Source organism: Pezoporus wallicus, unplaced genomic scaffold, assembly GCF_028554395.1.
Source record: "Pezoporus wallicus isolate ANWC-B61680 ecotype Strahan unplaced genomic scaffold, APGP_CSIRO_Pwel_v1 contig_1876, whole genome shotgun sequence".
Taxonomy (NCBI): domain Eukaryota; kingdom Metazoa; phylum Chordata; class Aves; order Psittaciformes; family Psittacidae; genus Pezoporus; species Pezoporus wallicus.
This window is the reverse complement of record NW_026638337.1, coordinates 1,775,535-1,803,182: the sequence shown is the minus strand read 5'-3', so window position 1 is coordinate 1,803,182 and position 27,648 is coordinate 1,775,535. Positions and strand designations below refer to the sequence as shown.

At 35.0% G+C, this 27,648-nt stretch overlaps 1 protein-coding gene across 1 annotated transcript in view; it reads right to left on the bottom strand.

The window, feature by feature from the left end:
- The window catches only part of PDS5B (PDS5 cohesin associated factor B), a 109,787-nt gene that overhangs the window by 29,910 nt on the left and 52,229 nt on the right, over window positions 1-27,648 (bottom strand). Inside the window, exons 10-23 of the mRNA XM_057410421.1 lie at window positions 26,613-26,707; window positions 24,262-24,407; window positions 23,195-23,346; window positions 21,642-21,755; window positions 20,027-20,108; window positions 16,379-16,427; window positions 14,784-14,923; window positions 14,590-14,705; window positions 12,700-12,805; window positions 10,682-10,842; window positions 9,952-10,075; window positions 8,978-9,136; window positions 8,118-8,186; window positions 3,936-4,072 (exon numbers count right to left, since the gene is read on the bottom strand). Coding sequence (XP_057266404.1) covers window positions 3,936-4,072; window positions 8,118-8,186; window positions 8,978-9,136; window positions 9,952-10,075; window positions 10,682-10,842; window positions 12,700-12,805; window positions 14,590-14,705; window positions 14,784-14,923; window positions 16,379-16,427; window positions 20,027-20,108; window positions 21,642-21,755; window positions 23,195-23,346; window positions 24,262-24,407; window positions 26,613-26,707 — 1,650 coding nt within the window. The remainder of the gene's footprint in view (window positions 1-3,935; window positions 4,073-8,117; window positions 8,187-8,977; window positions 9,137-9,951; window positions 10,076-10,681; window positions 10,843-12,699; window positions 12,806-14,589; window positions 14,706-14,783; window positions 14,924-16,378; window positions 16,428-20,026; window positions 20,109-21,641; window positions 21,756-23,194; window positions 23,347-24,261; window positions 24,408-26,612; window positions 26,708-27,648) is intronic.

The following is a 27,648-nucleotide window of genomic DNA, read 5'->3' as shown; positions in this document are numbered from 1 at the left end:
ATAAATGTCTGTGTTCAGTTTTCTAAGCATTTTCTATGTTCCATGGAATAAAAAGGGTCTTTCGACAACTTCTGAGAATGTTGCATATCAGATGGTGTAGCAATTAATCTATAGCACAGAACTATGAAGTTCTAAACTACATCTTTTTAAGCAAGCTTCAGTGTGAGGAAAATGCAGAGAACCTTTCAGAAAAATGTCAATTCAGGTTCATATCTAATATCAATACTTTCAGCAACAGCTAGTGTTCTCTGATACTCAAGTACTCTTTCTTTATGCTTAGTATAGATAAAATCCTACTACAAAGACATGCAAGATTCAACTTAGTTTTACCTGACCACAAATAAATCTGTATAATTTTTAATTTCAAATTTGTAGGACTGTTTATGACTCGTAAGATGAAAAATAAAGATCTGGAAAGGGCAGTTGAGATACTGATTATTGAAAAAAAATTAATATTAAAGCATCTGACACTGGTGAATTTAACTTACATATGCTAAGAACTCAAAGCAATCAGTTATTTCTTAAAAGAAATTCAACAAAGTCATCAATCCTACCACTTCAAAATGAGAGCACAGATTTATTTCTTTATTTTCCAAGTAAAACCTTGCCTTGAAATTTAAAAATCCCCTTCCCTTGCACTGTCACTGAGAAGTACAGTCGTGTATATTTAAAGAGGCATTGAGACAGAGTAATTTTTATGGCTCATGAGGACAATAAACCAAAATGATTATAACATGACTAAGAGCCCACATGAGGTCAAATGCCTTCTGAACCCTGCCATTTTCGGTTAATGCAATTATCTTTAGCAAATTATATATTGTTCAAAAGACAAGTGCAAGCTATGAACACAAAAACTGCCTCTATGTAGATCAACATCACATCAAGCACAGTTTAAAAGATTATGTTTTATACTCAACAGATAGTTTTGCTATCCAAGGACTACTCTAATTTGGAAAGGGCAGTGTCAGATTTGTACAGTAGGAACTCAGCAAGTACTGGGAGAAAGAAGATATACCCATTCTATTCTCAAAAGGTGAAGAATAAGGGTCAGGAAGCGTCAACAAGATACCAGGAACCTCCATGCAGAACTAATGTGCCTGAAATGTCATCATTGCTTCAGAGATGTTAACATGGGTGGTATGTCATACAGAGATAATGGAAATCTACCCTCCTTGCAGTTTAGAGCCTTCACAAAATGCATTGTGAAAATCACAGAATAGTTACATTTGGAAGGGATCTCTGGAGGTCATCTAGCCAAACCCTTCTCCTCAAGCATGGTCACCTAGAGCAATCTGCCCAGGACAGCATCCAAATGGATTTTCAGTATCCCTAGGGATGAAAACTCCACCACTTCTCTGTACAACCTGTGCCAGTGCTCAGGCCAGTCTTGCTAGTAAAGACTGAGGTAAAGGTGACATTCAGTACCTCAGTGTTTTCCATGTTCCTGTCATCAGGGCTCCTGTATTGTTCAGCAGCAGGTGTACATTTTCCCTAGTCTTCCTTTTATCACTTACTTAAAACAGCACTTCTGGTTGCCTTTGTAATCCCTCACTAGATTCAATTCCAGCCAGTTGGGCTTTGGCTTTCCTAACAAGTCTCAGATGGTGTTTTCGGTATTCCTGCCAGGTTACCTGTCCCTGCTTCTACTTTCTGTACGCTTGATAGAACCACTGAATGATTTGGGTTAGAAGGGACCTTTAGAGGTCATCTAGTCCAACTCCCCTGAAACAAGCAGGGGCTACTTTAACTAGATGAGGCTGCTCAGAGCCCCTACAAACCTCACCTTTAATGTTTCCAATGAGGGGGCACCTACCACTGCTCTGGAGAACCTGTACCAGCATCTCACCATCCTCACTGCAAAAAAAGTCTTCCTTAAATCTAGTCTATATCTACACTCCAAGTTTAAACCATTATCACTTGTCCTACTGCGACAGGCCCTATTAAAAAGTCGATCTCCATTGCTCTTGTGAGCCTTCTTTAGGTATTGAAATGCTGCAACAAGGTCTTCCCAGGAGCCTTCCCGTCTCTGGACTGAACCACCACAACTCTCTTCACAGCAGAGGTGTTCCATCACGCTGATTATTTTTGCTGCCCTCCTTGGACCTGCTCAGGTCCATGTCTTTTCTGTACAATTGACTACAGAGCTGAGCACAGTACTCCAGTTGCAGACTTCAAGAGAGTAGAGTAGATGGGGAGAATCACCTCCCTTGACCTTCTCCAATCAAACTCTACTAAGCAGAACTCTGAAAGAAGCCCAAGTCTGTCCTCCTCAAGCACTATGATCTTGCCTTTTGCCTTCCTTGCTATCCTCAGGACTCTGAACTCCACCATCTTATGGTCGTTACAGACAAGGCTGCCTTTAGCTTTCACACCCCCAAGTCCCTCCATTGTTGACAAGTATGAGGTCCATCAGAGCACCTTGCCTTACTGGCTTCTCTATCACATGTGACAGAAAGTTACCATTGATGCTCTGCAGTAAGCATCTAGATGGCTTATGTGCTGCGTTGCTCCTCCAGTAGGTATTCGAGTAGATGAAGTACTCCATGATGGACAAGGCCTGCAGATATGAAACTGTTCCTAGATGTTTACAGAAGGCCTCATCCACTTCCTCTTTGTGGCCAGGAGGGCTACAGCAGACACTCACTACAATGTCACCTACACCAGTCTGCTCTTTAATCCTAACCCATAAACTCTCAGTTGGCTCATCATCCACCCCTAGGCAGAGCTCCAGGTTCTGGGGTTGAAGGGCTGCCTTCAACACAGAGCAACCTCATGTCATTGCAGCTTTCTCCCTCCTGTGAAAGTATGTCCAAGTCCTCCACTAACTTAAATAATGGAGCACTGACCACATCATTATGTAAAGTTTGTATTATTATTTGTAGTTTTGAGTACAAAAAGATTGGGAAAATTAAATTCCTAAAACATGCACAGTAAGTAATCATCACTCCAAGCATCAAAATACAGAGGACCTACAGAACTGATTGATTCTGGATAAGCCAACAATATGCTCTGAGCAGTTATGCTGAAAAGCTAAATTACTACCACTTATCTCCCTAGTAAATGCTATGAATGGTTGTATTACAGAATTTAAAACTATGAAACAGTTATTTTCAAGGAACTTTAAGATAAAGACTACATAGTTGCTGCAAAGATAACATACGAGACAATTCTCTAGTTTGCAACTTTGTTAGGTTCTTATCTGCATAATCACTGTATAGTTCTACCCCAAAATTAAAATTTTTACTTAAACTGGCACAATCCATGCAAGCCATTAATGGCTTTTATAGACATGAATTTTCAGTCTTTGGCTAGCAATAGTGGCTGACAACTTGTCACTTCTCCTACTGCAGAGGATTAAGAAGATACCCAGAAAAACAAATCAGTTTTGCCTGACAGATCGTCTAAAAGGTAAATTATTTATTGAGACTTTAATCCTCTTTACACAGTTTCCTCTTGTTTTCACTTTTAGAAGCCTCAAGGAATTAAAGTCTGCCTCCAAGCAAAGTGCCTTATGTACTAGCTATTCCCACCTGAGTTAGTGCAACACACTCTTTTTATTAGAAAGGCTGTCTATTGGCCTTTGGCATACACAACAATTGTACATCAGGAAGAGCAAGTTGCATAAAAAATTAAACACAATTTTCAACATGAAAGAGGAAGTTACACAGTTTATTCTTGCAATATCAGTAATGGCCCTTTGAAGAAAGGGATAAAACGAAGATGATAAAAACTTATATACAGCTATATCTAGTGTTAAGAAAAAAAAATGAGACGCAGCAAACTTATGTAAGCATCCAGCCAAGCTTACCACCAGTTCTTATGAAATAAGATGCATAATCATTAAGCAGTCTAACAGAATGGTTTAAGTACTACTTCAACTAAAACCCTAACCACCGCATCAACACAGACATCAAACGTTACCATCTGTAACATACCTAATTTTCCCCTGCTCTGTTAAATCACCATCACTATGTAATATTGTTGTTAGCAACCTCAGAGTAGAAGTTCCTGACTTGCTGTGGTTGTTCTTCATTCCTAGCAACCACCGAACCATCATCTTGATGGCCTGAATCTGCAAAAGAAAGAAAAGTTGATAGGTAGAAGTCAAATCACACAATGAACTCATTTATTTTAATAATCTTTATCATAATTTAATCACACAGTATTTGCCCAAATGCTTTTTGATGCTACAAACATAAACCTGTCAAGGCTGCAAAACATCATTTGAATACTGAAAGATATACTAGACATACTCTCACTAGACAGCAACATTCTACCGAAAGTCTCACACACTTATTACAGCAAATAAAAATCGTACAACAGTTAAGGTTTGAACTGTTCATTTTACTAAGCAATCATACATTTTGCCCTGTGAAAGCCTATTATCCTAATTGAGCTTACATCTATTAAACACTGTGGAACAGGCAAAACAATTTATACTTACTAAGAAAATGTTACTGGATCAAGAAGCAGAAGGCATTTTCATCTTCCTATATTACTATAATTCCTGTACTTAATCCCTATATGTTCTTTATTTATATATGAAATATTTGAGTTTAAGACATGTAAATTAAAAAGCACTTCACAGACATCTGACTGTTAGAGTATCAAACTGTATTAAGATAACTTGTTCTAGAAAAGAATTTTTTTTCATGGCTATTTAAAGAAAAGCCTCAAAGCATGTTACTTAGGATAACTTGTCCTTTGCCAATGGAAACATCAAGTGTTTTGAGGCAAGGTTCTAAAAGTATGCAGAATCCAGCTGCTATCAAGACACACTGAATAATTTCATATTTCTTTAGTAAAAATAAAGCATGAATTTTGAGATTAGTTTATTTCAGTATTTGAACCACTTTGTCCTTTCATTTTCCTTTGATATGAGAACACAGACAATAAGACAGAAAGAGGACTATCTTCCTACAGAAAAATGAAAATGCTGATCACATAGGCAGCCTTGGGGGAAGAAGAAAAACAAACCAAAACCAAGCTTTCAAAAATCCAAGATTTTTTTTGTAAACACTAACTTCAAATTTTCTCCTTGATGGGAAAGGCAGTTCTAATGACTTTCATGTAAACATTCACAATATCAGCAAATTAAATTTATCATACAGTTGATCTATTCGATTTAGCAAACTGACCACAATGGTCCCTTCAGATCTAAATTCTGTGACTGCCATCTATACCAGTTTATTTTTTTTTAGCACCATAGTCCATATTCTCCACCTCCAGAACTGCAATTCTGTTGGGTAACACCAGCAAGAGGTAGGATGTCTGTCACTCCAGATCTCCAAATACAAACAGTGTTTGTGGAACAGAAATGAAATTGTCTTGCATTAGCATTCCAACAGTCTTCCACTGAAACAACTCTAAGTATCCACCAGAAGATTTTAATAGCAACAAAACCAATGTAATAATAGCAGTAAAACCAATGTAGTAATAGTAGTAATAATAATAGCAGCAGCAGATCTTCTGTTAGCTTACCAACTAAAGTTTCCTCATGCCTTAACCAGTACCTGTAGTCATTAGTGCCTCCTGTTTGTTGGGAGGATGGAAATACGCCAATTCTATTTGGTCTAGGAGCCTAGAATCTTCCTCTGAGATTAAAAATGATTATACATGAGATGAAAATATAAAGTCAAAATGCAACATGGGTCAGAACCATATGGAGGACCACAAAAAACTGCTTTATACTCAGCAGCACAACATGAACAACATGTATTTGAAGTGCAAGCACAAGCGATAAGAAGTTACCATTTCTTAAGAGAATAACATGACAGATCTTTGATTTGTTATGAGAAAACTGGAACTGACTACTAGCTTTACATAAACTGTCAGAAGTGAGTAAGTATTAATTTTTAACATTAACAATTAAAAATAATCAACAGGTAGTTCTAACAACTTTGATGTAGAGGTTATCATCACGCTTCCACTGTAAAAGTGTAACGGGCTCCCATCCCATGTAGTGATCCTAGAAACACTGTCTTCTTGCATCAAGATGACGACACAACAGTTAGCTCAGGTTTATGCTACTTGACTTTTCAGAGTGACAAATGCTACAAGTTTGTGCAGAAGTGGAAAATGAAATAATGCCCATTTAAAGCATTAAAGTTAGAAAAATAGGATGAGAAACTTATACTGCTGTGTGCACTTAAGGAAACAAGAAATATCACTGCTTCTACATAAGTCTTAACCCACTGCAGGATACAGAGTATTCAGTACTGGTCACTGTCAAGAGTCTGCTGCTTTAGAGCAGACACAAGTGCCAGGCATAGGAATTCAAGTTTAACTCATACAGTAATTAATCCAATTTAATACTGTACTGAAACAGTTCTCTACAGACATTTCATTTAAGGTTTAGCACCCAAAACTAAGGGTAGCCTGTATCAGTCTACATCTGTTAGGCTGGACAATACTAAAATCTTGTCTTCATCAGTACTTCCCCCTTTCAAACTTAAACTTGCTAGTTTTAAGATCCCCATTAGATAGGCAATTATGTTACAAAGGGAGAAAGAGGCTTTTAAAACCAGAGTGAAATAAAATAGACTGTGAGAGAAAAATCATTTACAAACTAATGGTGTGGCCTGCAGTGTTCATTAAATATAGGCCTCTCAGTGGTAATAAATGCTAATTGAATTTGCAATCAATTTTCACAATAATCTGTTTTCATTTGCCAATAAACACTGTACAGTTTTCAGGCTTGGCTTCAACTTTGAATTGCCTGAAGATTTTCTATAAACCAATTCCCTTCCAAACAGCCAATTGTAAGAAAAGTTTTATCAACAAAAAAGAACATTTTAGAGAGATACAACAGCTTCATGAATCTTTAAAAAATTAAGAAAAACAATTAATATTTACTGCTTCAAGTTACACATGTAATCACTGAAGTGAAATCATGTCTATTTTAAACTAGCAGTTCATGAAATCAAAACAAACACGCATTCTTTCAACAGTTCTTGGAGTGCACTGTGTATCTATGGAGTTGCACAAATACAAAAAATATCCTTGCTGTAGTCAAACCAATAAAAAGCTAAATAAACTCCAAACACAACTGAGCAGTTCTAGTAAGAGTTCTGTACTAAGCTGGAAACAAAAATACTTGTTACATCAGCAGAGAATAAGGTATGCTACAAAGAGTGTAACTTAACAGAGAAAACAAAGAACTTTTGAATAAAGTTGCTCTGATTATTTAAAAAGGCACTGGAAATTAAATGACTGCTACACTTAATTTAGAAACAGCATGTTATGAAGTACATGTATCTCACTGATTCTGAAAGAAAATGCAAAAGCACAATCTATCCCTGTTCTGAAGAAAGGGCATTTAAAACGCAAATACAGACATAGGCTACGTTTTCTACAGTGTAAACCTATTTCTCATTGAGTGAAAAATTAAGTTAGAATATCTATTACCAAGTTCAGAAAATGTAATAATAAACTTGTTCTAAAAAAACAATAAGCTTGAGGTGACATTTTAAAGTTAAAAAAAACAACAAAATCCCCACCATTTTAAAGCTGGGTTTGCTGGTTTGTGGTTTGTTTTTTAGTTTTGTTCCCCCCCCTCCCCCCCTTAAATCTTGTTTTTCTGGTACACTCTGTACACAGAGCAAAACAATTTAACACATTTCTTCATTTGAAGAAACTGACAAACCCAAACCCAATTTTTACTTTATTCCAAACAGCACTGAAAGTTCCTTGGAATGTCCTAAATATTCAAAAGAAAAAGGAAGACTTTAAACAGTCTCCATGGTATTTAACTCCTATATGAAACAGAAGGGAAGTATATCTGTACACTAACTGTGATAATATCTGAAATACTGTTGCACACCAAACCTATGCTTATAACAGGCTATAATAAAAATTCAATAAAGCATATATGTAAATTTATTTAGAAAAGCAAAAAAAAGTACATGCTCCCAAAAGCAAATTCTTCTGACAATCCAAAATGTGTTCTGGTAAGATACTCAATCTAAAAACAGTTATTTCTTTTTTACTTTTAGAAAGGTGACAAGCAGAAAAAAGCAGTTGACAGCTTTAAAAATTTAGAATTCTTTTAAGAATTCTTATTCTGTAACAATAGTATTATTACACAATGATACCAAAATATAGTAAGTGCTACTTACTTTAACAAGTGTTTCAGGAGACACTTCTTCATCTGGGACCCAAAGTTTTGTTGTCTTTTTCCCTGGAAGCTAAAATAAACGTTACATTTTGTTACATTGCCATTACTCTTCAGTGAAACCTGACTAATCTCCTCTTTCCTGTTTGCTTCTCAAGTCAATACTGCAGCACCCACTGGTTTGCTATATGCCTTCTATCTTTTACAGAAGTAACGATTATGGGAGCGAGATGCTGTTCGTACCTCACAATTCAAGTATCAGCAAATTTGACAGCAGTAGAGGAGGTTTTATTGTTGTTACCTGAAAACTATTGCTTTTGAGTGTAATAGCCATTGCTTTCAAATTAATTTCCAGTTTCCATATCCAGTAGATTGGAACTTCAAGAGCATAGTTTGACAGTAAATCTTTCCCTAAACAATGTCTGGCAATGCACAAGTACTATTTTTCACTTTATAAACACTATGAATACAGAAGTAGTAGAAAAATTAAAATTCACAGTCTTCCAATTAGACAGCATATTTCAGTTTCAAACACATTATACTTCCTAAAAAAAAATAAATCACAACTTGCTTGCTCAAGACAAGGGATTAAGTGAGTGAAGTCATTACCAATTTTACCCATTTTTAACAAAAGGCAAATCATGAGTGATTAAATGCTGTGCTATATAGCTTGTCACTTTTGTAAGGACTACAAAATTAGTACTACCTCCTTTCCTGTACTGTGGGTTTTCAGTTCAAACAGTACACATTGATATCTATCACAATATCCAAATGTAGAAATCAAAAAGCCAAAAATTTTCGTATTTGTTGAGTATCATACCACAGGAGAAGCAAAATCTTAATAAGAGGCTTTAAAATACTTACCCTATCGTTCATTAGCAAATCTTTAACAATAAAAGTGGCAACCAAAGATTTCAAAGGGGCAGCAAACTGATCAGGTGCTAGCATGGCTATGTGGCCAATAGTAACCAACGGTGTGATGAGATGCTCAAAATTGCTTGGATCCAGACTTTTATGCAGTGGCTAGAATAAAGGTAACTGTAATCAGTAATATTCAGTAATCAGTAATATTCAAGTATTACTGATATAATCTGTGTCTTATTGAGGAGAGAGGGGTTGGAGTTCTGCACTAAGTTGTCCATGACTATTTATTTTTCAGAAATACAATTTTTTTAAAACTACTGTTTTGATTTAAAGACAGATTCATCAACCCTACAAGTCTCCCACAAATCAAAAGAAAAAAAAAAAATCACAAAGAAACACAAACTGTTTGTCACATCTGCATAGTTCAGAAAGTGGCAGCTCAAGCAGGGTTGTTTAGTAAACAACATGTATTTTCTTGTTGAAGAAATGGGCATGCTATATCTCAAGATCATAATTTCAGTAAAGGACTACGATTCAGCCTTCAAGATAAACAGCTGATGAGCACTAATTAAAAAGTGTATTTGCAGTTATAACTTTAAAATCTATTTAAATAGTCTCTACCATAATTCAGTTTTCCTTCATTTCTATAACCATTTAAATACTTTGGGCCAGTCCCAGTAAGGATAAGGAACGGCGTATGGCTCCTCTTCCCATAAAAAGTTCATGGTTCTAGCAGACAGTTTAACATTTAGTTTTACTCTATCATCTGTTAAAATACATAAACATGGATCATAGGATACAAAACCCCCCTCCACTACCATATTTCAGACCAAACTGAAGAGAACAAAAGGAAAGGGGAAAAATATCTTTTGTAAATTTGATACAACTTGACATATAAATTAGTACTATCTCCCTCAGTTTACATTTGCAATATAAAAGATTAAGAAAAACTAACTTAAATATTTTAATTTTACCTCAAATATCTGTGCAAACTGTGTTTCTTTGCTGGAAAATATTGCATGGATGCAATGAATAGCATACTTGGCTTGACGAGGGGGTCCCTTTTTAGCTTTATGATGTAACACTGGAAGCAAAGCTCTTAAAAAACAAGAAAACACACCTTTTCACAAATTGAAAAATCTTCAAAATATCAAACCAGCAAAAAAGTACAGATATACATATAAAGAACATAACACCTCTGCAAAAGCGCTAGTTATCCTGGTTTTGGCAAATTCTTCAAAGAAAGAAATGGCTTGTAAGTAAAAGCCCCTGGCTTTTGTTGATAAAATGTTATGTACTAGAAGAAATATTTTCTCTGCACAAGTTATTAAATGCCCTTTTGGATATATTCTTGTCTACACATCCCCATTAAATTGCAAAGAATGGGTTTACATTGCCATATATTTAATTTAGGGGGAAAAAACACACCAAACCAACACCCCATATGTAATTCTGAAGGGCAATGATATTGTATTAGTGCCAGTGACATATCAGCTGTTCACTACTTCAAATACATTCATTTCACTTCCACTGTTCAAAAAGCACCACATTTTAAAGACATTCAAAATCTTTTTCCTGTTTTACCTGAGTAATACCTTATTTCAAAAGAACGCAGGATAGTGCTATAGTATGCAAAGGGAAGAAATAGAACTTCCAAAAACCCATAAAGAACACCACTCAAACAAAGTAAGACGGAAAACTTACGATCGTATATGAGGAAAATCTTCCTCAATTTTACTTCCTGTGTTTTTGAAAATTTGTAATGCAGCTTCTGCTACCTTTTCATCATCCATTTTCAAGCAAGCCAGGAGAGATTCAAAAGTTTCAGCTGAATGAAATGAGATAGGGTGCGTAAATGAAAGTACCTGCCAGAATAAGATGAAAGCCATGTTAATATTTTTTTAAAGGTCCACTTACATAGAAACATTCCATCGTGAGTAATTTTCCACTGCCACACTGCAATATTTATCATACTCTGCCTGGTTTTGTCACATGATCCACACTTCTCTTTTCCTGACTTTTTCTGGTACCTCCTAAATAAGTCTCTGTCTTTATACATGATCTCATTAGTTTTAACTTAATTCTTCAGTCTCAATTTCTTCTCCTGCTATTGTGAACATGCACTTTTCAGTGGCGACATCTACATTAGCAAGTACTGGCTTACAGCAGAATCAGATCTTAAAAGAAATAACTGATACTAAGGAAGCAATATTCACATTTCAGGGGTTTTACTTCAGAGTATTTTTAGACAGACTTGAACCCATTTTAGCCATTGCAACAGAACGTGTGCTTCTGAAGCCCATCTCAGTTTTGTTTCTCCAAAAAGAATACAGCTTATGTGCTCCCAGACTTCATGCTTGTTTGCCAAGTGGAATAACCGGTTGCACTCCAAATTGAAGCTCCTATCTCCAGAATAGTAATATAGACATATCCAATAGGGTCTCTAGTCCCTCAAGGTTTATACAGCAGCTCATCAGATCCTGTACCTCTCCTTCAGATTCTTGGACTCTGTTTTCAAGTATGACATTCCTTTCATGTTAATAAATAAATAAATAAAATCCTCTTTTGATCCTCCTTTAAAGTTTGCCCTATCTACATTTGTAAATGGCTGTTGATTACTAGCCTCTTTCCACACCATATTCTGACCCATGGCAAAGAAATGATCCTCAAAATTTAGGAACTTCTTCACACTCAGTTTTCCATTTTCCTCTCCATTTTATGGCATTCCCTTTTCTGGACTCCTACATTTGTCCATTCAGGATTTTTCTCATGATGTACAGATCACTTTCCTCAGGGCAATCTTACTCCTTTTCCTTAAATGTGTCATGTCAGTTCATATGAGTATTTAAGTACTGACCTGGGAGCCTTCTTTCAAATATATAGTCCTTTGTGACATGATTCATTATTACTCAGATTAACTTTTGTGCTACTGGATTTCTGTACTTTTATCTAAACGTGCACACCTGGTTAGATAGTCACATGCTCTCAGATGAACCTACCACGCCCTTAGCTGATCTAAGATATTCTGAAAACTTAAGTATGGGAGTCCTTTAGATTTGGAGGCCTCTGAAGTCAATCCACCCCTGGACCACTCTCAACACAAACATGTAACTGAAGTGGTAATACAGTATAAGTACAATTCTGTTCAAGTACAGGCAAATCTGACTACAATGTACTATTAGCCTAAAGTCTTTGAGAAACACTAAGTGAAACAAAAAACCCTGTGTAATGGCATCTGAAGTTTCAGGCATGTTGCAGTATTGGTAAGTAACAGTGACCAGCCCTTTTCTTTCCCTCTAGCAAAAAGGGCGTACAGAATAAGAAATTCTGTACACTGTCCCCACAAGTGGATCTTTATGGAGTTTGCTATGTTAACTGAGTCTCCAAGACTATACAGAGTTGAAATAGGTAAGACACAAATTTATGAGGAACTACTAGGAATCACAGTATGATGCTTACAAGTACAGTTCCAAAACTATTATAAATATATTCAAAAGCAACTAAATTCACACTCTAATAATAAAACTTCTAAATTCTTCTTAAGATAACTTTACTTATGTGCCATGTAAGATGAACAGAGAGAACAAAACCCAAACCAGTATTCTTTCAGACAGCCACCACATGCTTATGGCTAAAGATACTGAGTGCCAATTAAAAGTCTATTTTAACAAAGTTGCTTCAGAAAGTTTTACATGCTCACTGACCACCAGGAGTATACTTGCCTTAAGCAACTCAAGACCTGCCCTGATTGCCTGGTCAGTAGGTACACCCTCATCTTCATCATCAGCTGTTCCATCTATAGACTTGTTTACTTGCTTGATAAGGGCACTAAAGAGGAAAACAAAGTATGGTCTCGTATTTACTACAATTCACTGTGTATGACAGTTTTCATAAGATATAATCTTATTAATGGAATTTATTAAAAACTTAAAACATAAGCTTGTTATAAAACAAATATCAACTACATACATAACCTGGTTACAATCATCTCCTATCTAATTCAAAGTTTATGCAGCATTAAGTTAAAAAACATTTATCCATCAGGAATAAGATGAAAGAACCATAAACAAATTACTCCAGAAGGATGACCAAAATAAGAAATCAATTTGAGCACTACAAGCAACAAATTCAGGTAAGAATTACAGTGAGGCTACTAGCTGCTATGGCTTCTTAAGAACTGATGGAAAACAACTGTTTACAATGTTTAGTATACAATCCAGAGGGGAAAAAAAAAATAAAAAAAAATTAAATAGCTTTACTAAGAGTTGATGAAATACTTAAAAGACCTATTTTCTGCACATTTCACCTTGACAGTAATGCTTCATTTTCTCCTTACACTGTACCCTAGGAAAGGAAATGATTATTGAAACAACCCTATTAGTGGGAGGTGTAGGCAGCTTCCGTATCATAAACCGAACAATATTCAGAATATTCCCCCAGTACATCCTGTAAATAATATTTATAGCAAAAAAAAAAATAATCCCCAAACCAAACAGCCTCAAATGAAAAGAAAAAAGCCCCAAATGAAAATAAATAAGAAAACCCCAACTGGTAGCAAACCAAGGGCAAGGCCTCTTAGCCAGACTTCCCACATTTAACCTTTTTTTCCTGCCCTTAATTGGACAAAAATGACCACATAATAAAATCAAAACAAAAACCAAAAAATAAACAAACAAAAAGCCCCATCAAAACTTAAACCAAAACCAACCCAAACCCAGTGACTTTCAAAAACAAAGTGGGAGTTTAGTGAAAGTTTACAAAGATGCAAGTAAACCAGTTCTGTGGCAGAACTGAAAATACATATTTTTTACTACTTTTTTTCCCCCCTTGTATACTATAAGGCAGTCAGCAGGTAGACAACTCAGTGCCACATGTGAATCTTACTTAAAAATATACATTTTATATTACTTCTGTGTATGTGAAAAATCTGTTTTCAAATTTAAATTAAAAATCCAGCTACATATTGTACTCGATCCAAGATCAGAAACAGATTAAATGAAATCTCAATGGCTCCATTACATTACATACATGACAGGCAGAAACTGAAAAGCTCGAGTATTATAGTTGGAATTAACAGGTAAGCATTTCCCAGTATTTAGAACGACCTGTCTCTAAATAAGGTACCACATATCTCAAAATACAGCTGTTAAATAATTATTTCAGCAATTACATTTTTCCCCTCCCATAACTTAACTGGCTTACTTTTCTTTAAAGTCTTGATGCCTCATCACCATAATCTTTACTTCCTCAGTTAAATTACTGGTTAGATCACACTATGAGCTAATATTCTATTTGGAAAACTTCAGTGAAGAGCTATGGACAGAAATTTCTTATAAAATCAGTTAATGAGTCACAAACCAATCTTCTCCCATCAGCAACAGATACATTTTTTCTGATATGTTGTCATGGCTGTGCTGAATGACAATTCAATTGTTTCTGTGGCTACATCCTGAACTAGCACACAAAATCCCCTAAGCAAGGGGAAAGAAAACACTGCAGGTTACCAGGTCTTAAACTGTAGCTTCCAGTCCATTAAAGCTTACGCTTAAAGGTGAAATAAGAAGCCCTGATTTCAAACCCTGCAATCTACAGCCAACACGCACACAAAATACCTGATGGATTCAGTATCAATGTGCACAGGAGCAATTCTCTCAAGAAGAAACTTTATCATTTCCAGGAAAGGATTTGTTGGTTGTTTTGGATTGCCCAGCTTCTTTGTTATCTCCCTCTGCAATATTAAGTTTCAATTAAATTTATAATCAATTCAGTTCCAAAAATATTAACACATTTTAAGAGCAACTCTCACCACACATCCTTCAGCCTGTTTGCAGGAACATGTTGGGCTAACAAGCATTTCTAACTGACTTCTTATTTTTTCATCATCTTCTAGAACTTGTGTGAACTTTTTCATGAAATCTTGAGCTTTCCCTGGATCAGGAAGGTTTCCTTTAAATAAGAAAAAGAAAGCACTATTTATTTTAAGAAGTATGAAGTGTCAGTATTGTAAATTACACAATTTCAAAATGCTACACCAAGAAAGTTTCTCCATGTGCTTAAGTTAACTAAGCGGGGGGAAGAGGTGTAAAAAACCAAACACCACAAAATAAACAAAAGACCCAAACCACAAAACACTTTAAATTATGCTGATATACCTATGAGGACACTAGTTTCTAAAAACTGGTATACCCACAGACCTCCCCATGCTATTTCCTTTCCTTAGTCTTCACACTCATTTTGCAGCAAGTCTAGGTGCTCTTGTTAACAACATTAACAGCTGAAGTTGACCTCAGAATGAAAGGTCTATAACTCTACAGAAAAATACACTCTGTATATAGCTCACCTGATATGACAGGTGTGGAATAACATTAAAAGGGTATTTTTGCTAAATTACTCCTCCACGCTGCACAACAGCTTATAATATTTCAAAAAAAAAAGCGCTTTTAAAATGCATTTCTTAAACGACATACTAACATTACCATTAAGCAAAGTTGGCACAGAAAACAGTATAGGACTACAGGATAGCGAGCTCAAAACAAGTTCTACTAAGTATTTCTTTCCATTTATTTGTTTTGGGTTTCTTAATGCAAGCCAGAATTAAAAGAATCAGAAAAATTACAAACTGAACAACTTTTATATTATAAAACAAAAGGAAAAAAAGGATTTGGAACATGGCCAACCAGGTAGTAAGATTCAGTTTTTCCTCCAAATTTTTACAAAAATTTACATAGCCTTAAGCAGTATCAATTTCTGCCAGAACAGCTGGCTTTTTCTTTATTATTATTATTTTAAAAAATAAAGGTTGATTTAAAAACAAAGTTTCAGAACTGTAAAGCATGTTTTTCTTCTTCATACTGGTTTTAATGCAATTGGCATGGTGGTCTGGGGGGAACAAGATATGTTCCTTTGGGGTTGATGGTTTTTTCTTTGCTGTGAATTCAGGTTACATAAAAGTTCTTCAGTTTCCAAGGTGCCTTCCCTGCTACTGAAACCCAAATTATTTTGTGCTCTCCCAACAGCACTTACAATGTGAACACCTCAGAGATAGATAAGTTAATAGATATTTTAGGAGGTTAGTTAACATCAGTTAATATATATTCTATTATAAATGGTAAAGCAGACACTGACACACTAGGATCTAGATTTTTAATTAGTCCACAACATATACAGCCAAAGTGTCATGTGATTAGCTTCATGAGTGGAGACTTTTTACAGTAAGGAAGCAATTCTGCTTACCATTGTCTTAATTCTTTAAGGCATATTGTTACGTCATCTTTATCATGATTTGTTATATTTCTTTTATCTGTTACAGAACTTTTTATTAAGCTTATCTCAAATGATATTTAAAGCAAGAACGCAATACAGTTAAACTGCAATTTTAAAACTGTAAATATTTTAACTTACTTGTTATAACCATCACTTTTGAGAATATAGCTTTACTGCTGGCATCTGTCTGTAAGTCACAAAAGAAAAATAGATTAAGTAAAAATTTTACATTATATATTTCCATTTGGATACTGAGTGAGCAAAATACCACAATGCATTATCAACAAGTCAGCATCAGTATGTTAGAAATCAAAACTACCACTGCAAAGTTAATGCCAGAAAGTTACAGGGAATAAAAGCTAGGTCACACCCAGAGTATCATTGTCTCAGATGTAAAATATTTTTATTACTTTTCAATCTACTATATAACTTATGAACAGCACAAATGGTTTTTTTCTGTAATTGTTTTCCATCTAACGCCTCTTTCATTTTTAAATATAAAATGGACAGCAAGCATTAAATTCACTTTGTCTTCTTGTTCAGATATTGATTGTTGGTAGCAGTCCCCAACTTAATGTAAAGAACATAGCAAGTCAATAATAAGACACCTTCTACCCCTCTTTAGCTGAACAGGGAAGGCAGTTACTGTGAAAGTAACAATCACAAACCATAACAAAACAAATGACAATATAACTGCATTTCAAGATATGTGTGATGCTTAGATTTCAGTGCAACTGTTACTGATATAAAGTCATCCAACAGCATCTTACAAGCAAAATAAGTTATACAAAACAGTTTTTTTATTTAATTTAGTTTCCTTTTGTCAGTAATTCTTCTGGTATAGGATTTCAAATTCCACATGAAAAGTCACCTTAAGAGTTAGTTCTGGCACTGAAAAAGTGGAAGATGAAAAACCTACTACTGAAGGTAGACAAACTACTTTCCAGGGCACTCTGTCCCCACTTTTAGCTGTATTCCACAGTATTCTACAGACTAGGAAGCTTTACTGAATTGCACTGAAGTTTGAAATATTAAGAAATTATCAGTAAAAATGCCAAAGGGAATCCTTAATTGTACTCTGAAGATAAACACCCAAATCGTCTTCAGAAAAGTGTTCTAAAGCGGACAAAATAATTAAAAAAGATTGAAATCTTTCACTGCTGCATAAGTGTTGTTAAACAACTTGGAAATCTTCATAACTAAAATGAAAATTGGAACCTGAAAAAAGATTCAAGCTTACAGCAATGTTGCCAAAAGCATACAGACCCATCATCTTCCAAACCATAAAGGAAGCTGCTCTTTTGCCAACTGACTTTTGACAGATCGACTTCAGTGACATAACTTATGAAGTCTGCAAAACTCCATTAATGCATATAAATAGTATCAATTATGGGCTACAACTATCAAATTATATTCTTCTGAGAAAGATTTAAATAGTAAAACTACCACGCTATCAGCTTTCACTGAAGAGTATTTAAAAAGACACACGGAAATGTCCATTTCATAGAATGTTTTGGGTTTGAAGGGACCTTAAAGATCATACAGTTCCAACCCCCTGCCATTGGCACAGACATCTCCCACCAGACCAGGCCCTTCAACTTTTCATAGTAAATTTCTGTTCTCTAGAATGGAATTCACTAGATACTATAAAACAGGATTTTGAGTTCTAACATAATTTGCACAGGTTTTTTGTTATTAAGGATATTAATTAGCAAATTTGTGGAAAACATGGCAATGTTTGAGAAGAGAGGCAACCTATCTGAGCATAACAAAAATATAGCATGAGATTAAGACAAACAAGGTTTTTAGTGAATGTTCTTCACCTCATGACATGGACACTTCGCATGTAATTCTAGCCATTAAGTATTTCTGCAGAACTGTCTGGCACTTTTTAGTGTTGGAAGAATGCTGCAATTTTCAGGGCTTCTGGATGTCACAGCTGAACAAGTATGTTCAGACAAGAAATGAAGGAAAAAAAAACAAAACAAAAAACCCAAACCCCAGTAAAACAGAAATAAAAACTGGTTTACAGGATTTAAATAATGACGTTAACAGATACAGAATTTCCATATTTGCACCTCTTACAAGTCAAAAGAAAAATACCAAAACTGTACTGTGGCGTTTCTTTGTTTCTGACTGATCTGGACTTCCAATACAGGCTATGTCTTCAAGTACTGGCTAAAGCTCCCATTAAAACAAACCTAAAGTTAAGCAAACTACTAATCATCAAATGAAGTAACCTGAATCCAAAGTATTTTTTTAACTTCTAGTAGTATAACTCCGTTGAATAATGACAGATTGAAGAAGATCAAGAAACATTTATTTTTAGAAGATCTACTGTGGCACTTTATCTACATTATCTTGCATTCACGATATGGAAGCATCTGCAGCAAATAAAGCTTATACTGCAGTACTGATAAACCAGCATTCCCCCACTTTTCCTCAACCCTCTTTACCTCTGCGAGCTCTCACAATGCCTACACTTGCCACAGTGACAAGATCTACAGGAGAACAAATCAACAACTAAGCTATAATCATTAAGTGAAGAAATCAAACTGAAGTGAAAAAGCACAAACAGTAACACCAAGTCATATTCTAACAGATTACTAGTTCGTTTCTGTTTTGTTTTCTGAAAGAAACTGTTTCCACAGCTCTGAATGGCTCATAGATATTTCTCTTGAGATTATTACTGCCTTGGACTGAATGTCTCTTCAGTTCATGATTATGAAAACTCACTCTTACAGTTATTTAATTCTATGAATTAATTATCAATTTGGGGAAAACACACAAAATCAAAACCAACAAAAACACAAACAAGCCATATGAGGCACATCACAAGTAAAAGGTTTGTTAAAAATACCTAAGCAACTGCACTGGGTGTAAAGACAGGGTTTGTGGTAACAAAGGGCTGCTGGGCTGACCCACTAGGGAGGAGGTTAGGGACTGCCCTGTGCCTGCCTAAGCTGTTTCCAGCCAGCTCCACAACCAACAAATCAAACCAACACAACTCTAATCAGTGACAGAAGCCTATGGTGCCTCTGAGAAGACGTATTTAAGAGAGAAGACGCTGGAGAAAATATAACTCTAAAGGGATTGAGGCTAGTGGAAGAATCCCTGATGGAGCAGTGGATAAGAAACAAGGAGCAGTGGATAAAAAACGAGGAGCAGCAGAAGGAAAGGAACCACCACACCTCATGCCCATCCCCTGCGCTGCCATCACCTCACTGAAGGGACTGAGCCTAGCATGCAATGGGGGTCTGAAGACTGTAAAAGAGCTGCTCTTAAGTGTGTGGTTTGTGGGTTTTCTTTTCTCTCAATACCAGAATAAATAAAAAGTTTGTGTTAACAGACAACAAACTTAGTAAAATTCCCTCACTCAAAACCATTTTGTTACCCATGACAGCATCTCAGACTATCTGAAGCCCCCTACATTCTCCAATGTAGTCCTGTTACTCAAAAGAATATTACAGAGTAGAGAATCAGCACTTAACAGCAAATGACAGGATGAAAGTCACATGGACAAATGTAAACACATCAACAGCATAACACTAGTTTGAATAAAGTGCTAATACTGGCACTTATCAAAACCTACATGTTTAATTCCATATTATATTTGATATAACCGAGAATGAACTTTCATCTCCCTGAAAAAAAATTTCCTACTGCAAGTGCAGTCTAGTGGAATATCAGTTAACTTTCAAAATATTTTATGTGATTAAAAATAAGCTTCAGATTGTGAAACAAATGAAATTAAAAATCTGCAAGCTAAAGATAAGTTGAACTTACTTTGGGTTGTTTTATTAGGTCAACCAAATCCTTTACTTGATGTCGTAGAAGATTCTGACATTTCCACATTTCATTCAGTGCTCTAAAGAAAAATAATAATAAAAAAAAATAATTTTAAAAAAGTTGTCAAAAATCACAAACTCTATAAAGAACACAACTGACCAAGAAGACCCCTTAAATCCTTTTCAACTCCAGTCTCAGAAATATGCTTATCACCTGAACTTCAGCTGCTGTGTGAGCAACGGTTAAACATTTCTTAATGGCATGACATGGTCATATTAGATTGGAACAAAGTGAGATTTTAAAACAAGTTTCATTTCAGATACTTAACTACATAGCCTTTAAAAGGAGTAGGAAGTAACTGATATCTGGCCCATAAAGAGTTCATTTGTACAAGCATGAAATCACTCTTCTAAAGACATTCCAAGAAGCGGGCTAAAGCAGACGTTTAAGATTTTTATCATGAAAACAATGTTTTTCTTGCACACAGAAAACAGCTACTAGATGAATAAATTGTGAAAAGTGGACACAATTGGACTCGTAAGAGATACAATAGAGATATTTGATAAAATCGAAAATTAGCACATTTTCCAGGAAAAATAAGCCATATAAATAATAAAGTCACAGATTCACTTAACCTTTCCTAAGCCACAAGAAGTCAGTTCTACGTAACTGAACATACTGTGTCTTTAAAATGAGTACTGCTGCACATGAAAACTGTAGAATTCTGAAGTTTGTTGACTGAAATAACAAGTACTGAAAGGAATCCATTCTGCATTTTTCTTCAGCTTATACTAAAATTTACTAGAACAGTAACTTTTTATTTTTAATATACTATTCTTAATTCTAATTTGTTACAGTTGTAGTATCTTTAGACAGGCAATATGAGAAATGTAGGCGATTCAAAAATCACTTTCTGTAGCATTTGAATGCTGTGAAGTTTTTTCAAGCCATTCTTTCACATACAAAGCTTTTTTTAGTCTCCCTGACTAGGAAAAAAAAAAAAACAAAAAAAAAACCACCAAACCAAAACAAACTATATTTGATTTTCAAGTGACTAAGTACTAGTAAATGAAAAACAAATTTAAAATTACTAAATTCAAACTGTGAGCATTACAGCAGCAAAATTAGTCAACTTCATGCATATATACCCATTTTAAGATGAGGAAGGCACAATTTTAAATAAAATGCATGTCGAAGGAGGAAAACCAAACAACTTATTCCTTCCCACTCTAAAGTCATCCTTGTTGTTAATTAATTGAGAAGCTGCCAGATAAAATCTAGGGCTAGTCAATGCTACTACCTATGCTATCTCCTTTCAGACATAAAAGGACTAAAATGCATTCAAACTATTTATGCTTAAAAGATACCACACCTTGTTGGAAAACACCCTATTAGTCTGGGGTTTTGTTTGTGTTTTATTTTTGGGGTTTGGGTTGGTTTTTTTCGTTCACAATACCACCTGAAAAATAGATATTATTGCTATGTTCTGTTTTCTGATAGTTCATAAACTACTTTTGTCCACAGCTGTAGGCTACTTGTGACAATTTAGAACTAATTTACAATAATGTTTGCATTTAAAAATATTTTGCAAGTAGTTAAAAACAACACGTACTTCACAGCATTTGAATCCAATGTTGCATAAAGGTAATACAAACATTTCATTCGTTCATTGGTTTCCAAGTTGTGAGGGACCATATACTGAGCAAATATGCGTTCAACAAGTAACCTGAAAGACAGGATTAAGAAACTTAAACTGTAAAGGGAAAAAGCAGTTAGATTTGCAAAACATTCATTCAGAAGTTCTCAGACCTATCTAGAGGTCAATTGTTGCGTATAAAGATGAGGTTATTCAAAAACCTAAAGGTCAAGTTACTTAACTTCCAGTATAACTCAGCATAAGCCAAACAAAACTATAAAATTATATCTTCTGTAATGATACTGTTAGCAGTAGGACATTTCAGAGATGACATAATTGAAGTCAGATATATTATTCTAGACAGGAACAAAAGGATTTTAGAGAAGGTTGTCTCTGAATAATCATCCCAAAGAGATGTCATCAGTGAATTTCATTACGGGTCAGCACTGAGATAAATTCACAAATTGATGTAAATTAATGGGGCTGAAATAAAGAAATATCATGTTGACTGTATCATACATTATCATGAAGCCTAGAAGGAGAATTCAGATACTCATCAAAAGGAGATGACTTTCTTCTACCTCTCCCTAGCACCTTTCCCAAGGGATAAGTTTATCCCATTTCTTTTGCTTCTGCAATAAAAATGTAGGTACATTCACAAGGGAATTATAAATATTATGTTTAGGCTAACGGAGAGAAGAAAATTCTTATGCACAGCTGGAGCAACTGGTCAAACCCCTAACCCAGCTCCATTAAAAAGATCCTGAAGTTTAAGAAAATCGTGAGTAAGACTGGATCTACACACATTTCTTATTTTGAAGATGACAGATGACTTTTTGAGTCTACAAGTTTTTGAAAAGACTTGGATGGGTTTGCAATACCATTTGTATCTAATCACACTGTGAAGGTCAAAGGCTCATTTCCAGCGCCACCAAGACTGCCTTGATTAGTCAAGGGGGATTAGCTGCTCATACGCATCTATCTGTTTTTCAATACGAACAACTATAGACGAGGCTATAGCTGGTATGACAGAAGCACTGCTTTCACCACAAATCCAGGACAAAGCTCTAATTCATGGCTATTATAGTACAGAAAAACAAACCTTCTGCAAAGGGATATGCCTTAACTACATTTATTAGGCTTACCTTTAAATCATATAACAACATGCAAATCTAAAGCAAGATTGTTAAAGAGATTTCAATTACTGCATTTTAGCATAAAAATCAGCAAGCTACTTAAATACAAACAAAAATCTTCTTTACTCAAGCAGTGAAATACAGCTGTAAGTATTGAAATATCCTGACCTATCTCACCCTTTAGAATAACTTTAGCCTTTTAAGGTAAAAAAGAAGAAGAAAACAACACAAGACAACATTTGGCTGCAACCATGTAAGATTACACTACGCACTGGATCAAAACATGTATCACCAAGTCTCCTTCTTGCCAGCACTTAAGCACAAAGGAAAAACAAATCTGAAGAGTAACTTACACACTTATCAACAGAATCACCTAGCTCATGACTGACTTACCGGTCATCAATACTGTTTTGATAATATATATGCAGAAGTTTATCTTTGATCCATGATATTTGTTTTGCAGCTTCTTTTCCTGCTTCTGATTGTAATGAATACTTCTTGTATATCTGTGCAAGTCCCATCATAGCTTCCTTCCTCACTCTCCACTTGAGAAAAAGAAATAGTACCCAGTTTAGCAGCTCAAAGCTCAGACTGCAGAATTTCCTGGTAGGCAGTATTCTACACCAAAATAATCTCATTTACAAGTCATTAAACTGAGTTCTAAGTGCAACACTTTCTCAACAGGACATATATTGCATTAAATCTACTGTGCTAAACCTTTCAACATCGGTAATTACTGTGCAAGTATCTTGAATTCAGAATTGTTACAAATTCAAGCCAATGCCCTTTCTCACAGGCTACACTGAATCTTTGTGATTGTATTACCAGTGCAACAGCAGAAAGCATGCCAGCAATTGAAAAAAAACAGGCGATAATGTTAATTCTAAAGATTTGCACCAGCAGCTTTACCATAAGTAGCAAACCCTCAAAAAATTTTACCAAATAACCAAACATAGTTAAATTAAATTTCAAGACTACTCAAATTTGAAAGCCACTACACTGATTTGTCAGTCTCACAGTGATCCAATTAAAGGAAGGTAAACTAGTTAGCTCTGATGGGGGAACATTTTTCATTAGTAATTTACATTATATTTTGAAACCTGCTTGTGAAATTTGTTAAGAAATATGTTAGAATGTTTTATAAGGATTTCATTTTATTGGAATAAAAACCACAAACAACTAGAACTACACAACTGGAACAGTATTTTTGTGCTTTAGCCTATTTTTTTATAACATACTATCTTCAATAAAAATGCAGCACAATGAAAAATGTGGCATTTGAGTAACAGGCAAAAGATGCCTTATTAAATAGACTGCTTCAAAATTTTTTGCATAATACTGGTTTTAATTCATCATTTTCAAATTAGTTCAGCATTTTTTAGAAATCCTGTTTTTTAAAAAGCTGAATTACAGTCTAGAAATATAACACGCATCCATGATTAGGACTACTTATGTCTTACCCGCTTGTCCAGTGTTCGTTCTCTGACAAAATTAAGTAGATGATCATTGACAAGCAAAAGATCTTTTTTAGCAGCAGTAACTATAGAGACTATAACATCATGTCTTATGGCCTCTTCAGGGTCATGTGACCTTACTTTAAGATATTCTGGGGGGAAAAAAAGTAAGTAAGTACACAATTTTAGCTACTTTTCTTATGCTAGATAGCACCCAACTGACAGAAGCAGAAAACATGACTTTCTACTGGTTTGAGCACTGACAGTAAGAAACCAATACTTGTCTCTAAGAGAAATACCAGTAAAACCTTATATTAGAATATCAAATTTTTGTATTTCTGGCATCATAGAAATATGAGTTCTGGCATTACATTTTTACTTTAATTTTTATTATTTCTTACAATAATTAAGCTATGCCTACATTGTCGACTATAACAGCCAAACAGAATTGGATCTGTAAAGTAGAACAGACAGTGCTGAGAACTTGATAACCACACTGGATACATTTTGAAGTCTTTAGGCTAGAGACTACTCTTTTCCTGCATACTCCATCCCCTTTGGCTGGTGAAGCACATTAGCTGCACTCCTGACCACAACTTCTATACTATTCACAAGGAATCTAGCTCACATACTCCAGAAACACTTTACAGTATGAGCTGCGTAAGCACTGTAAACAGGGACAAATCAAGAGACATACTTAAAAAGCATGCTCTTTGACCAAGGTATAATGCTTACTTAGACATGTTTTAGCTTATTTATCTTAAAACTATTTTTCTAGAATATTTTGGTCCACTGCTACTTATTTTGTAGCATCAATAATCTCATACTATCCACATTTTAAGACTTCTGCTTAAGTTCAAGAATGTCAGCTATCGTCCTTTTAGAAAGCTGACAAATAAAATGGCAAAGTTCATTTATCTTTCTAGAAGTACCTATTTTAGGTTATAGAAGCACTATCAGGTAAGAAAACACATATAGAAGTTAAGATCACTGTACTCTGCATACATCAGTGAAACACTGAGTACATTAAGAAACACCGGAAATTCAAAGTTTACTCCGAATGCAATAACCAGAGGTTATTGTTCTCTTATTACTGCTCAATGACCAGTGAAAATTTTCAAGTCTTATCTGAAATACTGGCCATTAACATTTCTGGTAATCAGCACAAGTGTCAAGAGTGCACATCAAGAAATAAAGCTTTGCACTCACAGAGGTTATGAAATTTGAAATCCAAATACAACTTTTTTTTTTTTAAATTATGCGTTCCACAGGGGTACATAATAAATTAAAACCAAGTGAAGAACTAAGCCATTGCACAAAACAATTCTGGTCTGAAAGAGCAGTGAATTAGAGAACTTTTTCAACAATTTTTTCTTTGACAAGCACTGTGGGGAGAGAGAGGAGGGGCAAGCAAAATTACATTTCCCAGAGGATACCATTAGAGGGGGCACAAAGTCTTTCAGCAATGTACAAAAAAGAAAAGAAAAATCCTTGAAAATACAATTCTGATAATTAAAGAAGAAACATCTCTGCCATTTCCATTCTGGAAAGCCTAGAAATTTCTTTTAAGCTGGCTTAACAATACCAATAACTACAGGATGACTCTAGCCCGCCTGTGTTTCTGTTTTAACTTGACAAACATTCAGCAAGCAGGAGAGCAGTCCCATTCAATTAACAGCCTTGTAAATTCCCTGCTTATACCAACTAAACAAAGATATTACCTCCAAAAATTATAAGAAATAGGAGTTTATTGACTTCATATGCACTTTGAGGGGAAAAAAAAACAAACCATACAATTTTCTTTAATTACACTTTTTCATGAAGACATCAGGAACAACAACTACTAAATGTTTTATCTACACCAGTTCCTTTCTACAGACGTCTTGAATTACAGGCTGTTTTTCACCTGAAGGAGAAGGAACCAATGGCTGTGATCACAGTTACCAGGACTGTTTGTCATGTTTTAAACCATCACTGCATAATATTTACACATGACTGCATAATATTTACATATTTACATGGCTTTGTGGAACTGAGATCTCCACTCTGCACCCTAATTAATAAATGCCATGACCATTAGGTTAGCCAGGCTGTCTTTGTCTGATCCCATAGTGTTTACTTTCAACAGCGGTTGTGAATGCAACTGCTCTGAGAGAGTGATCTCTTTGGTTAAGGCATTCTTTATCTATAACTCCCTCAGCCCAAGAGGCAGCACTAAGGCAGGGACTCTGTGACTTAGAACTTGAACCTCAATTACATCCTCCACTACATCTGACATTACTTAGGATTACAACTAACCTGCCTGACTTTTCCAGAAGACTTAAAATTCTATTTTAATGTTATAATAAATCTGGTACCTGTTAAGTCTTTTGCTAGATCAGGATGGTTCATAAGACAGTGACTTGCAAATTTCACACATTCAAGACGAATAGGTACATGGATATCATTAAACCTATTTAGAAACAAGACAATGCATTACAACAACAACAAAAATACCAATGCTTCTACCAGGGCAATTAGTTTATTTCCACACAATTTTACATACCTCCAAAAATATTTTTATGCTTCCCATGCAGTTATATTCTGTAAAACATCTCTGATTTCACAGTATTAAGTAGACTGTCTTTAGCTTAAGAAAAGATTTCTGTACTCATTTTTTATCTGTACTCATAATTCATGTTCCAAACATGAAGAGAAATATTCTCTCCTGGTACACATGAAAAATCCCCAGGCAGATAACAACTATTTATGACAAAGATGTCTGTCATTAAGTATTTTTTCAGTAATAATCTATATAATTGACCATGAACCATGTATCAGCAGCTAAAACTTTTATAAGCTTGTGATGTTTGTCTTCACTATAAACTGCATGACAGACATCAAACAGGCATCTAGCCTAGTAGAGATGGATCACTTCAACCTCTGTAGTACTTCCTTTTGAAAGAATGAATTAGGTTTGATGCTTGAAAGCCAGCATTTTCTCATATTTAATTTTGATGCAAGTCATTTTATAACAAAATGATTGATGTTAAGAGATTTTTGTAACTCTCATTTTGAAAAATTCAATGCATTTTCAACCTATCCTCAAAATGCTTGGGTTTAAACAAATTGAAAATTAGATTTTAGAACAATATTGCTGTTGAAATTCTTATTTATCAAATAAAGAGGTTTTAAGAAATAACTATTTTAGCAAAAAAGCAGTTAGGTTTTCGAACTTCACAGATTTTAAGAAATGTTCCTTTAATGACATGGCTATTCTAACTTAGTTAAAATCCCGGGGAAAAAGTAAACACATGTATGTGATTCATAACTAGTTGAAAACATGAATTAAGAACAACAGAGTCTTCACATTACTTCACATTATAATACAGTGAAGCATTTTCTTTTAGGCCC